The sequence below is a fragment of the Macaca mulatta genome, chromosome 5 (genome assembly GCF_049350105.2).
Source record: "Macaca mulatta isolate MMU2019108-1 chromosome 5, T2T-MMU8v2.0, whole genome shotgun sequence".
Lineage (NCBI taxonomy): Eukaryota > Metazoa > Chordata > Mammalia > Primates > Cercopithecidae > Macaca > Macaca mulatta.
This window is the reverse complement of record NC_133410.1, coordinates 76,868,885-76,886,426: the sequence shown is the minus strand read 5'-3', so window position 1 is coordinate 76,886,426 and position 17,542 is coordinate 76,868,885. Positions and strand designations below refer to the sequence as shown.

At 41.6% G+C, this 17,542-nt stretch overlaps 1 protein-coding gene across 1 annotated transcript in view; it reads left to right on the top strand.

Annotated features, from left to right (window-relative positions):
• SPMAP2L (sperm microtubule associated protein 2 like) overlaps positions 1-8,829 on the top strand; it is a 72,447-nt gene extending 63,618 nt beyond the window's left edge. Inside the window, exons 7-9 of the mRNA XM_028848560.2 lie at positions 1,729-1,860; positions 6,206-6,381; positions 8,482-8,829. Coding sequence (XP_028704393.1) covers positions 1,729-1,860; positions 6,206-6,381; positions 8,482-8,596 — 423 coding nt within the window. The 3' untranslated portion in view covers positions 8,597-8,829. The remainder of the gene's footprint in view (positions 1-1,728; positions 1,861-6,205; positions 6,382-8,481) is intronic.
• Positions 8,830-17,542: the final 8,713 nt, after the last annotated feature.

Below are 17,542 nucleotides of genomic sequence, written 5' to 3'. Positions count from 1 at the left end.
AGTTTGAATGTTCTCTACCTCTTACTATGTAAACTTAAATAAATTAATAAATCTCATAATACCTTGGTTTCTGTCTTAGAGAATTAGAAATAAAAATGATGCCCGAGGTGAGGAATAAATGATTCAATATGTTATGGTTTGATTTGTGTCCCCACCCAAATCTCATGTAGAATTATAATCCCCAGTGTCGGAGGTGGGGCCTAGTGGGAGGTAATTGGATCATGAGGGTGGATTTCCCCCTTGATGTTCTTGTGATAATGAGTGAGTTCTCAGGAGACTTGGTTGTTAAAAGTGTGTTGCACCTTCCCCTTTGCTCTCTCTTGTTCCCACCATGTAAGATGTGCTTCCCCTTTGCCCTTCCACCATGATTGTAAATTTCCTGAGGCCTCCCCAGCCATGCCACCTGTACATCCTGCAGAACCATGAGCCAACAAGCCCTCTTTTCTTTACAAATTACTCCATCTCAGGTAGGTCTTTATAGCAATACAAGGATAGACTAATACAGAAAACATGTGTATTATCATCATCATAATCTTCATCATCAATTAAATAGCACAAGAAGGAATTTGACTAATACACCAAACATGAAATTTGACTAATACACAAGACTAATACATGAAACATGTGAAACACCGTCACTGTTAGTATAATCATAATCATCATCATAATCATCATCAATTAAACAGCACAGGAAGGAATTTTAACCCACAGTTAAAGCCCCATTTTATTTCCAGTTATTGATTATATTTTCCTTCAAAGTTTTATGGTAAGCTTTGATTTTGAATACAAGTAATTTAAATAGAAGACCATATAATTTGGACAAATTTCCACAATTCAGATAGTGAAGAATAACTTCGGAGTCTAGTGGGGAGATGTGTGGTTCTGCTTTTCTTCTTATTGGCTTTGGCTTCTTTTTCTTATCTAGTCCAATTAGAAGGGAGACACTTAAATTCACTTTAAGCATGGTGATTTGTGATAATATAAGCCCCAATTCCCAAAGGGCAAAAATAATTAAGAACAAAGCTAAGTCACCCTTTATAGCAGGGATCCCCAGTCCCCAGGCTGTGGACCAATACCAGTCCATGGCCTGTTAGGAATCAGGCAGCACAGCAGGAGGTGATTTACTCATTACTACCTGAGTTCCACCTCCTGTCAGATCAGCAGTGGCATTAGATTCTCATAGGAACATGAACCCTATTGTTAACTGTGCATGCAAAGGATCTAGGTTGTGCTCTCCTTATGATAATGTAATGGCTGATTATCCAAGTTGGAACAGTTTCATCCCCAAACCATCCTTTTTCCAACACTGTCCATGGAAAAATTGTCTTCCATGAAACTGGTCCCTGGTGTCCAAAAGGTTGGGGACCACTGCTTTATAGTATTCTCATTTGGTGGGGCTGAGCCTGGCGTCCTGGCTGAGTTTATCAGTCCACAAATGAGCATTACCATTTATCTCTGAATCAGTATGTAACATTATTTGCTATTGCCTCAATGTCTTTAGTTTAACAGTTAAGTTCTTGAAAAGCCACGTTGGAATCCATGCAATCTAGTTTGAGAAAGATAGAAATTGATCCTTTCAACTGTGATTATAGGTTACTGCAAGATTCCCACCCTTTCTACTGGAGTGTTGAGAAGTCTGGCCCCGAGGTCAAATCATACTTCGTAATCTTGAACTAGATAGTGTTTATTATTTGATGCTTACAAGTACTGTTCTATTTTTTCCCCTAGATGCAAACCCCGATTTCACTTTCTACCCTGAGTGCGATTGCAACTCCAAGAATTGTAGACCTCGCCCACCCAAGGATCAAGTTAGAGGGTCTGTGCTATGAAAGACAAAGAAGTGAACTGCCCATCCGTCCTGTAAGCCATCACTACCTTGATATCCTTCAGCTCACTTTCTGGCTGCTCCTAGGGTGCTATTTTGCCTCTACAGGGCATAGCCCAAAGTCACTGGAAAAGAGAATCTGGGAAGAGTGGTCTGTGGCAGGAAGAGAGACCTAGCTACATGATAGGGAGAAGGGGAAAAGAGTAGAGCACCAAGAGCATGGGCTTTGGAGTTCAGTTTTAGAGCTGGATTCAAATCGCAGCCTCGTCACTCCAAGCTCTATGATGTTGAGACAACCTTCCTGAGCCTTATTCATTCAACAAATATTTGGATGCCTACTGTGAGCAAGGCAGTGATCCCAGTGAATAACTTGGAGCTCTATGCTAATCAGGGGAGACAAACAATAAATTAGTCAATAGATAATGTCAGATCATGCTAAATGCTATGAAGAAAATAACATAGAAAATGAATGACTATGGGTTGGGGTAGTAAGATACTTTGCCTGTGGTAGTCAGTGAAGGTCTCTCTAAGGAAGGAACATTTGAGCTAAAACCTGACTGATAAGGAGTTAACCAAGTGAAGATCTAGAAGAATATTCCAGTAAAGGGAAGATTACATGCCAAAGTACTAAAGTTGGGATGCACTTGAAGTTGGGTAGAGCAAGGTGAGCTAGGGAATTCTGGAGATAGCCATCCTCACTGATACGTCTGCTGTGTTGAGCAGTAACAGGTAAGTCATGGCACTCAGCACAGAGCCTGGAACCTTCGATGGCTTCCCTCCTTCTTCATCCTTGACATTCCCCACCATCAACTGCAGTGCCAACTTGATGCCCTATTCCAGTTGGGTTTTCAAAAAATATCTAATGATCCTGTTGCCAAAAGAGGTGGGACCAGTTTCACCCTGTTTCAAGGAAACTGAGGATTTGATACGGAATTCTATTAGGAAAGAAAACCATTCTGGGAATCAGAAACCCTTGGAAGAGTCTCTTAAGTTTACTGAAGTGACTGTCAGGCAAATGACTTTATTCTCAGTTTTTTGGTATGTAAAAATGGAAGTAAGGCAGATCTTTCTGTAATTGCTAGGATTGTTTGGGTTTGTTTTATTTTTTAAGGTCTTTAGAAAAAAGGAATACCACTGCAGAAAATCATAGTCTTAGAACCTGAAACAAATCTGCACCAGTGCAATGCAGAACACTTTCGAGACTACTGAGAGTGGTGTTAGCTGGCCACCCTAATTGTTTTCTTTTGTGTGTGTGTGTGTGTGTGGTTTTTTTTGTTTTGTTTTTTTTTTTAGACAGTGCTTTGCTCTGTCATCCAGGCTGGAGTGCAGCGGCATGATCATAGCTCACTGCAGCTTTAACCTGCTGGGCTTAAGTGATCCTCCCACCTCAGCCACCTGAGCAGCTATGACTACAGGCATGTGCCACCACACCCAAGTTTTTAAAATTTTTTGTAGAGACAGGGATCTCACTATGTTGCCCAGGCTGGTCTGGAACCCCTGAGCTCAAGTGATCCTTGTGCCTCAACCTCCCAAAGTGCTAGGATTATAGGTGTGAACCATCATGCCTAGCCCCACTCTAATTCTTTTGAGTGAGCATTTAAAAGAGAATAGTAGATGTCGTCCTAGATATTTTACCAATAAAGCAACATAACAGAAAGGCAATCTGGTAGATGTGGTTTTCAAAGTAAGACCAAAAGGAGTCAGTCAATATATGTTTATTCAGCACCAACTATGTGCCAGAGCCAATTTTAGCTTTCAGCAAACAAGTAATTCCCCTTGAGCAGCTTATATTCTAATAGGGAGAAATACAGACAAAGTGAAATAACCAAGTGATAAATGCGCTGACGTGGGTGTTGACATGTGCTATGAAGAAGATTAAGTAAGTCCTGCAGAAGAGGGTAATTAGGCTGACTTGTCTTGGCTGGTCAGGGAAGACCTCCTTGAAAAATGTGACGTATAAGTCTAGAGACTTGAGTGAGGGAGAGGCAGCCAAGCCAAGGCTGAGGGAAGTTTTTTTTAAGGAGAACTAGCAAGTGCAAAGGTCCTGAGAGGGAAGGAGCTGGTCCAGGGGGCTGTGTGGCTGGAATCACAGGGATCAAGGGGAGGAGGGGAGGAAGATGAGGTCAGAGGGCAGATCATGTAGGGCCTTGTAGGTCACAGAAGGAGCCTGAGTGATATGGTCTGGCTCTGTGTCCCCACTCAAACCTCACCTTGAATTGTAATAATCCCACATGTCAAGCGAAAGACCAGGTGGAGATAATTGAATCATGGGGTTGGTTTCCCCCATGCTGTTTTCCTGATAGAGAGTGAGTTCTCATGAGATCTGATGGTTTTATAAGGGGCTTCCCCCTTCACTGGGCGCTCATGCTCTCTTGCCCGCCACCATATAAGATGCGCCTTTGCTCTTCCTTTGCCTTCCGCCATGATGGTGAGGCCTCCTCCCAGCCACTCCCCAATGGAACTATGATTCTATTAAACCTTTTTTTCTTAAGAAATTACCCCATTTCAGATATTTCTTCGTAGCAGTATGAAAATAGAATACACTAAGTGGGTAGATGTATGTATGTATATATATATATGCATGTGTGTATATGTGTGTGTGTGTGTCTATATATATATATATATGTCTATATATATATATATATATACACACACATACTTTTTTTTTTTTTTTTTTTTGAGACCGGATCTGACTCTCATCCAGGCTGCAGAGCAGTGGTGCTATCACAGCTTATTGTAGCCTCAACCTCGCTGGGCTCAAGTGATCTCCCACCTCAGCCTCCTGAGTAGCTGCGACCACAGACATGCACCACCATGCCCAGCTAATTTTTTTTGCTCACAATTATTATTTTTTCTTATTTTTAAATTTTTTTCACTTTAAGTTCCAGGATACATGTGCGGAATGTGCAGATTTGTTACATAGGTATACATGTGCCATGGTGGTTTGCTGCACCTATCAACCTGTCACCTAGGTTTTAAGCCCCACATGCATTAGCTATTTGTCCTAATGCTCTCCCTCCCCTTACACACCCCCTGCCCCTGACAGGCCCTAGTGTGTGTTGTTCCCCTCTCTGTGTCCATGTGTTCTCACTGTTCAACTCCTACTTATGAGTGAGAACATGCAGTGTTTGGTTTTCTGTTCCTGTGTTAGTTTGCTGAGGATGATGGCTTCTAGCTCCATCCATATCCTTGCAAAAGATATGATGTCATTCTTTTTTATGGCTTCATAGTATTCCATGGTGTGTATGTACCACATTCTCTTTATCCAGTCTATCATTGATGAGCATTTGGATTGGTTCCAGGTATTTGCTATTGTGAATAGTGCTGCAGACACTTCTCAAAAGAAGACATTTATGTGGCCAACAAACATATGAAAAGAAACTCAACATCACTGATCATTAGAGAGATGCAAATCAAAACCGCAATCTCACACCAGTCAGAATGGTGATTATTAAAAAGTCAAGAAACAATAGATGCTGGCAAGGCTGTGGAGAAATAGGAATGCTTTTACACTGTTGGTGGGAATGTAAACCAGCTAATTTTTGTTTTTCTTTCTTTTTTTTTTTTTTTTTTAGAGATGGGGTTTTGCCATTTTGCCCAGGCTAGTCTTGAACTCCTGGGCTCAAATGATCTGCTCACCTCAGTCTCCCAAAGTTCTGGGATTGATTATAGGCACAAGTCATTGTGCTTGGCTCAGCCTAAGTATTATTTTTAGCAAAATGGGAAACAATAGGATGGGTTTATTTATTTATTTATTTGAGACAAGAGTCTCACTCTGTTGCCAGGCTGGAGTGCAGTGGTGCAATCTTGGCTCACTGCAACCTCCGACTCCCTGGTTCAAGCGATTCTCCTGCCTCAGCCTCCTGAGTAGCTGGGATTACAGGCACATGCCACCACGCCCAGCTGATTTTTGAATTTTTAGTACAGACGGGGTTTCACCATGTTGGTCAGGCTGGTCTCGGACTCCTGACCTCATGATCCAACAGCCCTGGCCTCCCAAAGTGCTAGGATTACAGGCATCAGCCAACGCACCCAGCCCAGGATGGGTTTAAAGCCTGGTAGTGACATGATCTGATTTGGGCTTTAGGAAGTACTTAGCTCATGAAGTTGTTGTGATGATTGAGTGGGAATGATTTAGGTAAAGCTTACAACACTGTCTGGCTCACAGAACATACTCATTACATGTTCATTCTCTCCCTCAGTAACTGTCATGGAAGGCCCCATTGTATAGGAGCAAAGATGGAAGCAGAGAGACCAGTTAGGAGTCTGTTGCAGTAATCCAGAAGAGAAATGATTGTGACTTAAGTAAGGATACAGCTGTAAACATAGAGAAATGTAAAATTTGGGATATATTTTTGTGTCTCTTTGTTTCCACTATAGGTAACTCCTGCTGCCATGCTAGCTAAACCTAGCCCCCGAACAATAGCTCTAGCGAAGTCCAAGTCTGTTCATCAAGATTACCTACCTGACCGCGATGCCTGCTGGCCAGTATCTTACGCGGCTACTCATTCCAAAGCATCACCCAGGATTCAGGAACTAGCTAATCCAAATAAGAGGTATGTCAATTTCAGGCTAAAGTGGGACAGGAAAGGCTGGGGTTCTGGTGAGAGGGAGAAAGTTGACCTAATAAGGCAAATGGAAAGAGTTGTAGAAATACAAAAAAAATTTCAAAAGCATCTTACTTAACAAATTACATTTATTATTGACATATCTATGGTCTTCTTACTCTAAACATAGGCTACAGTTAAAAGGTTAGTGGACTAGGTATTGCAACTTAGATCTAGGATGGGGCAGGTGGATCACACCTGTAATCCCAATGCTTTGGGAGACCAAGGTGGGAGGATAGCTTGAGGCTAGGAGTTGGAGACCACCCTGGGGAACATAGTGAGACCCCGTCTCTACAAAAAATTCTTTAAAAAATTGTCCAGGCATGGTGGCTCATACCTGTAATCCCAACACTTTGGGAGGCAGAGGTGGGAAGATCGCTTGAGCCCAGGAGTTTGACACCAGCCTAGGCAACAAAGTGAGACCCCATCTCTTCAAAAAATACAAAAATTAGCCAGGTGTGGTGGCATGTGCCTGTAGTTCTAGCAACTTGGGAGGCTGAGGCAGGAAGTCATTGCTTGAACCCAGGAGTTTGAAGCTACAGTGAGCTATGATCTGTAACACTGCACTCCAGCCCAGGCAACAGAGTAAGACCCTGGCTCTAAGAAAGAGAAAGGAAAAAAGAAAAAGAAATTTAAGATCTAGGAGACAGTCCGATCAGTATGTGTATGGAATTATTTATCTAACATATATTATTAAGTGAAACAAGTTCTAGAGCACAGCATGTAATATGTTGCAATTTGTGTAAGAAAAAAAGACATAGGCCATATATTTGTTTGCATATGCCTATAGTATCTCAGAGGGTATACAAGAAGCTAGTAACAATGGTTGCCTTTGGGGTCCTAGGGAACTGGGATAGGAGGAAGACTTATTTTTCAGTAAACAGGCTTTTGTATTTTTCCAGTGTTTTGCATCATGTACTTGTATGGCCTAATTCAAATAGATAAGAATATATAGTTAACAAAGAAAAACATTGCCTCTCATTTCTGTTTATTTTTTGGAGGACCTCTTAACTTGCCTGAGCCTCAATTAATTTTGTTACCTTGACGGATAACATCTGATCCCTCTTTTAAACCATCATTAGCAAAACCCAGGAGAGGCAGAAAAAGTTGTGGAAGTCTTGAGCTCAGGGAAAAGGAAATATGCTAGTCATATATAATGACATTTTTTAAATGCTATAATGTGTTTATCCTTTAAAAAAATAAACTTGCCATCAGATGAAATGAAGCTCATTCTCTGTTCATTAAAGAGAAGAGGCTGGGTGCATTGGCTCACACCTGTAATCCCAGCACTTTGGGAGGCCAAAGCAGGTGGATCACTTGAGTACAGGAGTTTGAGACCAGACTGGGCAACATGGTGAAACCCCGTCTCTACTAAAAATACAAAAAAATTAGCTGGAGTTGTGGTGCACGTCTGTAGTCCCAGCTACTCAGGAGGCCGAGGTAGGAAAATCACTTGAGCCCGGGAGGAGAAGGTTGCAGTGAGCACACATCGCACTACTGCACTCTAACCTGGGTGACAGAGTGAGACCCTGTCTCAAAAAAATAATAAAATACAAAAAAATAAAAAATAAAAGAGAAGAATATGATCAAGTGCATTATCAAAGTTTTATCCTGGTGACAAAATTATTCTTTTGTGGTAAGGTGCTGAGAGTGGCCAGCTTCAAAAATTTTATTTTCTTAAGTCTACCAGAGAACGATCTGGCTTGTTTTAACATTGCCAAATTATGTTATGGTAAATGATACATAGGGGATACAAACTCAGGCTTGTTTGATTCCAAAACTCAAGTTCAAGATTGAGCAACTTCCTGAATTTACTTTCTGGGGAAAGAGAAAAGGTTTTGGAATCTGACAGACATGCAAATCTGGTGTTGTCCATAGATCATTCATTTAACTTCTCTGAGTCTTGATTTCCTCATCTGTATAGTGGAGGTCATGAAAATAAAAATGGGGTAATATCATAGTACATAACATACAGTGGATGCTTGAGAAACATTAGTTGCCTTCTCTGTTCATCTTATTTCAGGTTGATTTCTTTTTCCCCTATTTCAGGGCTCCTGTGCATATTGTGTATTATGATCCAGATGTCTTTAAAACCAAGCCAGCTGCTTTGAAAGCACGGTGTTCTCAAAGGATCCGGGAGTTGTCACAACCTCTTACACGTTAAATACAGAAAGCCACAACAGTCAGACCCTGGTTATGTATCTAGAACACATATTAGATGACTTAGTTCCCTGCTGTGGTACTGTCAGTTTACATTCACCCCTTGCTTCCCCTCCCACAAAATGAGACCTTTAGGGAAAACCACCATGATCATTAAATAGCAGTTGTTGCTGTTACCTGTCACTGAATCTTCAGCAGATTTGAAGACTCCAGCATGCAATAAATGAGAAAATGAGAGACTGCCTTATTATCCTTACTGTTGCCTCACAAGTATCTTGGCTGCCTCATTGCTGTAGCTGACCTGAAGAAACACTCTTCCTTATATTTGTGGGTTTTGCTTTTCCTTTCCCAGTGAGTTCCATGTTCCCCAATAGCTGATCCTGCCGCAGTCCCTTCTCCAGTAAGTCCTGGGAAATGAAACCATTCTTTGTGTCATTTCAGCATCCCCTTATTACTCAGAAAAAACACTGAAAAAGTGAAGCTCTTTTGGGAAAATTGAAATATTTTTTATAATCTATAAATACAATTTATAACTGAAATTTAGGGAACAGGTTACCTTAAATGATGATGTCACCAATCTCTGTTCCTTTACTCATGCCAGAGTCACGTACCATAAATGAGAGAAAAAGCAAGATGTTTGGTAAGCATTAAAATTCTCTGTAAAATTGCATCTGCCCAGAGTTTTATTCTCTCCATAGATCAGTATTTTACAAATTGAACTAACTTTTATGGGGCATATCTAGATTTGCGTGAAAATGAACTTACTTGAAAGCCAGTTTTACAGATGAATGAGCTCTACCTTTAAGGTCTTTGTGTTACAGAGGGGTAGTACCACTTAGTAGTTTTGAACTTGAGTTTTGGAATCAGATAGAACCTGAGTTTGTCTCTGTCAGGGATTATTTACCAGGTATGTGATCTTAAAGAAACTTCCTGGCTCCCTGTGCTGCAGTTTCTTTATGTAGAAAATGGGTTCCTGAATATTCTTGTAAAGATTAGATGATAAAATGTATATAATAAAGTATGAATTTGAAACAAAAATTTTTATTTAGAAATTTAGCTGTGGCTGGGCACAGTGGCTCATGCCTGTAATCCTAGCACTTTGGGAGGCCGAGGCGGGTGGATCACGAGGTCAGGAGTTCAGGACCAGCCTGACCAACATGGTGAAACCCGTCTCTACTAAAAATACAAAAATTAGCCTGGTGTGGTGGTACACGCCTGTAATCCCAGCTACTGGGGAGGCTGAGACAGGAGAATCGCTTGAACCCGGGAGGCAGAGGTTGCAGTGAGCCGAGATTGCACCACTGCACTCCAGCCTGGGCGATACAGCGAGACTCCATCTCAAAAACAGACAAGACAAGAAAAGAAATTTAGCTGTGTTTCACATGTTTAAAGCAGCACAATTCACAATTGCAAAAATATGGAACCAACCTAAATGCCCATCAGCCAACAAGTGGATAAAGAGAATGTGGTATGTATACACCATGGAATACTACTCAGCCATAAAACAAAACAATGGCATTTGCAGCAAGTTGGATGGAGTTGGAGGCCATTATTCTAAGTGAAGTAACTCAGGAATGGAAAAACCAAACATTGTATGTTCTCACTTATAAGTGGGAGCTAAGCTATGAGGATGCAAAGGTATAAAAATGATACAATGGACTTTGGGGACTCAGAGGGAAGGCTGGTAGGGGGGTGAGGAATAAAAGATTACATAACGGGTACAGTGTACACTGCTCAGGTGATAAGTGCACCAAAATCTCAGAAATCACCACTACATAACTTATCTATGTAACCAAAAACCACCTGTACCCCCAAAACTGTTGAAATTAAAAATAAGAAATTTACCTGTGTTAGCCTTCTAAGGGTACAGTGGCATAATTCATATCAGTGGGGAAAATATGCCTTGATTCTTACATTAAATGAATTCTGTTGAGTGTCTTTGCTTTACCAGGCCCTGTGCTAGGCACTGGAGACAACATAGTGAACCAAACAGATACAGGTTCTGCTCTCATGGACTCTCTAGCTTATTGGGAGAGATGATTTCATTAGAATATTCACCAATAAATGTAAAATTACAACACTAGCAAGTGCTATGAAATAGTGTTATGAAATAGCAAAATAGAGAACTTTGATCCCACAGGAAGGTGAGAGAAGGCTTCTCTAATGAAGGAACAACTGGGTTGGATGCTGAAAATTGAGTAGGACTAACTAACCAAAGAGGATACAGGAAGGCATTCCAGGTAGTGGGAACACATGTTAAATGGACATTGGTTGATTTTTTGATCACTCTGAATTCATTCTTCCTCCATCTAATAAGAACTGCCCATTTTCTCTTGGAGAATTACTTTCTCCTCATTGTTTAAAGCTTTATGGGGATTTTTATTCGAGGTTTCCTAGCCAAGGTATGGACATGTAACCTAAGTCAGCCACACCCATTGAGCTGTCTTCTGGGACTGTGGATCTTAAGCATAGTGAGGCAAGGGTGATGGCGGGGGAGGGTAATTGGAGCTGATATTTCCCATTATAGGTGCCCTGACGAGACTTTATTTTTCTTCTACTACCTGTGTCCCTGGCGCTGTTCTGACTCCTACCCTGGTGCTTCAGCTATTCCTTTGACGCCGGAGCTGCCTTCCAGTAAATCCCCTGAGGCGGATGGAAGGATGCATCAGGGACTGAAAGATTGCCAGTGTGGCCCAAACAGCAAGAAATCCGAGGTTGTGTGAAGCAAGAGGAGGCTGAAGGATGGGAACCAGACCAGAGCACGTAGGGCACTGGAGGACGGGTTAAGGATTTTAGTCTTCATCCTAAAACCAAAGGGAAGCTATTGAAGTAATTTAAGCATAGGGATGATGTGATCAGGGTTGGCTTTTGAAGAATTGGTTACGACAAATAAATTGGGAAGGGGCAGTGGAGCTGGGTAGGCCAAGTTAGGTTATCTAGTAGGTCATTTGAAAGGTGAAAATAGTTTGGTGGTACCATGGTGGAGACGGTAAGAAGTGACAGGCTCAAGAGAGATTTGAGAAGGTAGATTTATGGGATTTGATGATGGGTTATACATGGGGGGTGGGAGAGGAAAGAATTCAAGATAACTTCTGGATTCCTAGCTTATGAAACAGGATAGAGAGTGCTCTGGTTTGAATGTGTCCTTCCAAAATTCATGTTGAAACTTAATCCTGGGTGCAGTAGTATTAAGAGGTGGGGCTTTCAGGAGGTGATTGGGTCAGGAGGACTCTGCCCTAATAAATTGGATTAGTGCCCTTGTAAAAGGCTTGAGGGAGTGAGTTCATCCCTTTTTCTCTTTTTGCCATGTGAGGATGCGGTAAGAAGGTGCCGTCTTGGAAGCAAAGAACAAGCCCTTACCAGATACCAAATCTATTGGCACCTTGATCTTGGACTTCCCAGCCTCAACTGTGAGAAATACATTTCTGTTCTTTATAAATTAGCCAGTCTTTGGTGTTTTGTTATAGTAGCCCAAGAAAATTGAGGCAGAAAATTAGTACCAGGAGAGTACTGTGTAACAAATATCTAAAAATGTAAAAACAGCTTTGAAAGTGGTAATGGACAGAGACTGGAACAGTTTGAAGGACCGGGCTAGAAAAAGCCTGTATTGACATCAGTGGAGCATTAAGGGCGATTTCTAGTGAGAACTCGGAAGAGTTGCAGAGAAACCCTCAATCTTCTTTTTTTTTTTTTTTTGAGAGGGAGTCTCGCTCTGTCGCCCAGGCTGGAGTGCAGTGGTGCGATCTCAGCTCACTGCAAGCTCCGCCTGCTGGGTTCACACCATTCTCCTGCCTCAGCCTCCCAAGTAGCTGGGATTACAGGTGCGTACCACCATGCCTGGCTAATTTTTTGTATTTTTAGTAGAGATAGGGTTTCACCATGCTAGCAAGGATGGTCTTGATCTGCTGACCTCGTGATCCACTGGCCTTGGCCTCTCAAAGTGCTGGGATTACAGGCGTGAGCCACCACGCCTGGCCGAAAACCTCAGTCTTCTTAGAGATTACTTAAGTGGTCATGAACCAGAAAGTTGGCAGAAATATGGACAGTAACCTGAGCATGGTGGCTCCCGGCTGTAATCCCAGCACTTTGAGGGGCTGAGGTGAGAGGATAGCTTGAGCCCAGGAGTCCAAGATAGATGTATTTTTAAAAAATGTTTTATAAAAAACTAGCCAAGCATGGTGGTGCATGCCTGTAGTCCCAGCTACTCAGAGGCTAAGGTAGGAGAATTACTTGAGCCTGGGAAGTTGAGGTTGCAGTGAGCCATGATTGTGCCACTGCATTCTAACCTAAGCAACAGAGTGAGACCCTGTCTCAAGAAAAAAAAAAAAAAAGGAAACATGGACAGTAAAGGCCATTCTAGTGAAGTGTCAGATGGAAATGAGGAATAAGGCAGTGGAAACTAAAGAAGTAAGTAATAAGTGGCAAAAAGAGAGAGAGAGAAAAAAAGAAAACCTTGGTTACATTGTATTCCTGTCCTGGTTTCTCTTATATATGATATTTACAGGAAAAATCTCTAAGCAAAGTGTTGAAGGAGCTGCTTGGCTTCTCTTTACTGCTTGTAATAAAATGTGAGAAGTGAGAATTGAATTAAAGATGAAATTTATAATTAAAAGAGAGGCAGAACTTAAAGATTTGGAAAATTCTCAGCCTTCTCAAGTTGTAAAGAATGAGAAGCATGGTGGGGAGAGAACACCAAGAGTGTGACCAAGAGAATGTTTGGTAAGGAGATTAGTATGGCTAGAAGAAAGTCAGATGCTATTAATCAAGACAATGGAAGAATGACCCTAAAGGTATTTTGGAGATCTTCAAGGCTGCCACTCCCATCACAAGCCCAGAGTGCCAGGCCCTTGAGGACAGAATGATTCCAAAGCAGGAGCCCAGGGCATCTGTGGGCTTCCTAGTATTGCCTCACATTTCTGCTCCACAAATTCTGGTGCAGTGCCCCTCAGCCACCCCAGGTATGGCTCCAGTGGGCCCAGGTACAATATAGTTGGCAGAGAGTCTGCATTAGGACAATGTCTAATAGAGCCATGAGAATAGGGCCACCCTTGTGACCCCAGATTGGTAGAGCCACCAGCATGCAACATCAACCTCGGAGAGCCACCGTCACATGACTCCAAACCATGCTGACCATGGGTTGTGCCCAGGAAACCCATGGGGGTGAGCCCACCTGGGTGAACCCTAGTGTGTTCAGCAGATGGGACATGGAGTCAAAGAAGATCATTCTCAAGCCTTAATAGTTAATGTTTGCCTTGTTGGGTTTTGGACTTACTTGAGACCTGTTACTCCCCCTTCCTACTTCTCCCTTTTAGAATGAGAATGTATATCCTATGCTGATACCACTATTGTCTTTCTTTCTTTCTTTCTTTCTTCCTTTCTTCCTTCCTTTCTTTCTTTCTTTCTTTCTTCCTTTCTTCCTTCCTTCCTTCCTTCCTTCCTTCCTTCCTTCCTTGCTTTCTTGCTTTCTTGCTTTCTTGCTTTCTTGCTTTCTTGCTTTCTTGCTTTCTTTCTCTTTCTTACTTCCTTTCTTCCTTTTTTTTTGAGACAGAGTCTTGCTCTGTCGCCTGGACTGGAGTGCAGTGGCGTGATCTCAGCTCACTGAAACCTCCACCTCCCAGGTTCAAGTGTTTCTCTGTCCCCTGAGTAGCTGGGATTACAGGCACCCACCACCACGCCAGACTAATTTTTGTATTTTTAGTAGAGGTGGGGTTTCACCATGTTGGCCAGGTTGGTCTCGAACTCCTGACCTTGTGATCCGCCTGCCTCGGCCTCCCAAAGTGCTGGGATTACAGGCATGAGTCTCCGTGCCTGGCCACTATTGTAATTTGAAAGCACATAACTTGTTCAATATCACAGGTTCACAGCTGGAGGGGCAGTTTGCCTCAGACTAATGGTTCATTTATATGTGATTTACATGATACTTAGGTGAGACTTTGGATTTAAACTTTAAAGTTGATGCTGGATTCAGTTAAGACTTTTGGGGCTACTGGAATGAAATGAATGCATTTTGTAAGTGAGAAAAACATGAATTTGGGGGAACTGGGGGCAGAATTCTGTAATTTGAATGTTTGTATCCTTCCAAAATTCATGTTGAAACTTAATTTCCAATGCAAAAGTATTAAGAGGTAGGGTCATTAGGAGGTGATTAGGTCATGAGGGCTATGCCCTCATCAACAGGATTAGTGTCCTTAATACAGGGCTTGAGGGAGTTCATCCCTTTTTCCATTTTTAGCCATATGAAGATGCAGCAAGAAGGTGCCATCTTGGAAGCAAGCAGCCATCAATTGATGTTAAATCTTCCAGTGCCTTGATTTTGAACTTCCCAGGCTGTAGAACTGTGGGAAATAAATTTCTATCATTTGTGAATTATTCAGTTCATTGTATTTTGTTATAGCAGCCTGAATAGGCTGAGAGAGATAGTGAGAGTCAAACAAATGGAAACACATCCCATGCTTATGGATGGGTAGAATCAATATTGTGAAAATGACCATACTGCCAAAAGAAATCTACAAATTCAATACTGTTCTCATTAAAATACCACCATCATTCTCCATAGAATTAGAAAAAGCAGTCCTAAAGTTCACATGGAACCAAAAAAGAGCCTGCATACCCAAAGCAGGACTAAGCAAAAAGAGCAAATCTGGAGGCAATGCATTATCTGATTTCAAACTATACTAAAAGGCCATAGTCACCAAACAGCATGGTACTGCTATAAAAATAGGCACATAGACCAATGGAACAGATAGAGAACCCAGAAATAAACCCAAATACTTACAGCCAACTGATATTTGGCAAAGCAAACAAAAACATGAAGTGGGAAAAAGACACCCTATTCAACAAGTGATCCTGGGATGATTGGCAAGCCACACGTAGAAGAATGAAACTGGATCCTCATCTCTCACCTTATACAAAAATCACCTCAAGATGGATCAAGGACTTAAATCTAAGACCTGACACTATAAAAATTCTAGAAGGTAACATCAGAAAAACCCTTCTAGACATTGGCAAAGATTTCATGACCAAGAACCCAGAAGAAAAGCAAATGCAACAAATACAAAGATAAATAGCTGGGACTTAATTAAACTAAAGAGCTTTTGCACAGCAAAAGGAACAGTCAGCAGAGTAAACAACAACCCACAGAGTGGGAGAAAATCTTCACAATCTATACATCTGACAGAGGACTGATATCCAGAATCTACAACCAACTCAAATCAGTAAGAAAAAAAAAAAAAAATCCCATTAAAAGGTGGGCTAAGGATATGAATAGACAATTCTCAAAGGAAGATATACCAATGGCCAATAAACATATGAAAAAATGCTCAGCATCACTAATGATCAGGGAAATGCAAATCAAAACCACAATGCGATACCACCTTACTCCTGCAAGAATGGCCATAATCAAAAAATAACAGATGTTTGTGTGGATGCAGTGGAAAGGGAAGACTTCTACACTGCTCATGGGAATGCAAACTAGCATAACCACTGTGGAAAACAGTGTGGAGATCCCTTTAAAAACTAAAAGTAGAACTATCATTTGATCCAGCAATCCCACTACTGGTTATCTACCCAGAGGAAGAGAAGTTGTTATACAAAAAAAGATGCTTGGACACACATATTTATAGCAGCACAATTCGCAATTTCAAAAATGTGGAACCAACCCAAATGCCCATCAATCAATGAGTGGATAAAGAAACTGTGGTATATGTATACGATGGATTAACACTCAGTCATAAAAAGGGATAAAGTAATGGCATTTGCAGCAACCTGGATGGGATTGGAGACTATTATTCTAAGAAGTAACTCAGAAATGGGGTGTATGTTCTCATAAGTGGGAGCTAAGCTATGAGGATGCAAAGGCATAAGAATGATACAATGGACTTTGGGAACTCAGGGGGAAAGTGTGGGAAGTGGGTGAGGGATAAAAGTATACTGCTTGGGAGATGGGTCCACCAAAATCTCACAAATCACCGCTAAAGTACTTATTCATGTAACCAAATACCACCTGTTCCCCAAAAACCTATGGAATTAAAACATTTTTTAAAAAAGGAGAAAGAGTCAGAATATACAAATGAACAACAGCCAGGCCACATATGGCAACAGAATTCTGCCTCACAACCTCTGCAGCAACCATGCCAGGAAGCTAAACCACAGCCTCTGCAACAATAATGCCAGAGTGGTCAGAACTGGCTCAATGGTCCTTTATTGGTGCCTGTGTTTTTGCCCCCACTTCTACCACAGGACCAACCAGAGAAAGCCAAATATGCTCCCTAAGCCAATCATGTAAGACCCCCTAGTTCTAGTTAACCCCCTTCAACTTCCCCATGCAAGCAGCCTCCAATCAGAGCATATCCAAAGCCTCCCCACACCCCTGCTGCTGTAAAGCTTCCCCTCTCCCCTAACTGCCTTTGAGTCTCTGTCAAATGCAAGTGACTGTGGCTGACTACCTCGCTTTCGCCAGCTCTAAATAAGTAGGCTGTGCATGCTCCTATTTGGTGGTCTTTGTTTATTTTCACAACAATGAGCCCTTCACTGATGTAGGGGACACTGGGTGAGGACCAGAAGAGGAGCGTGGAGAAGCATGTGTTCAATTCTGGACACGTAGATTAGAAGATGCCTTTGAGACACTGAAAAGGAGATGTCAGGTACAAACTGCATTGTAACTTTAATGGACCCAAGACACTTTTGCTTTCCTGGATAATTAATTTCTTCCTTAAAATAATATTAAAACTTACATTTTATGACTTTGTTGGTATAAAGATGGACATGTTAATATATACTAAAACATTTTTTACCCAAACATTTCTTTTTTCCTTTTTTTTTTTTTTTTTTTTTTTGAGACTGAGTCTCACTCTGTTGCCCAGACTGGAGTGCAGTGGTACGATCTCAGCTCACTGCAAGCTCCGCCTCCCAGGTTCAAGCGATTCTCGTGCCTTAGTGACTATAGGCATGA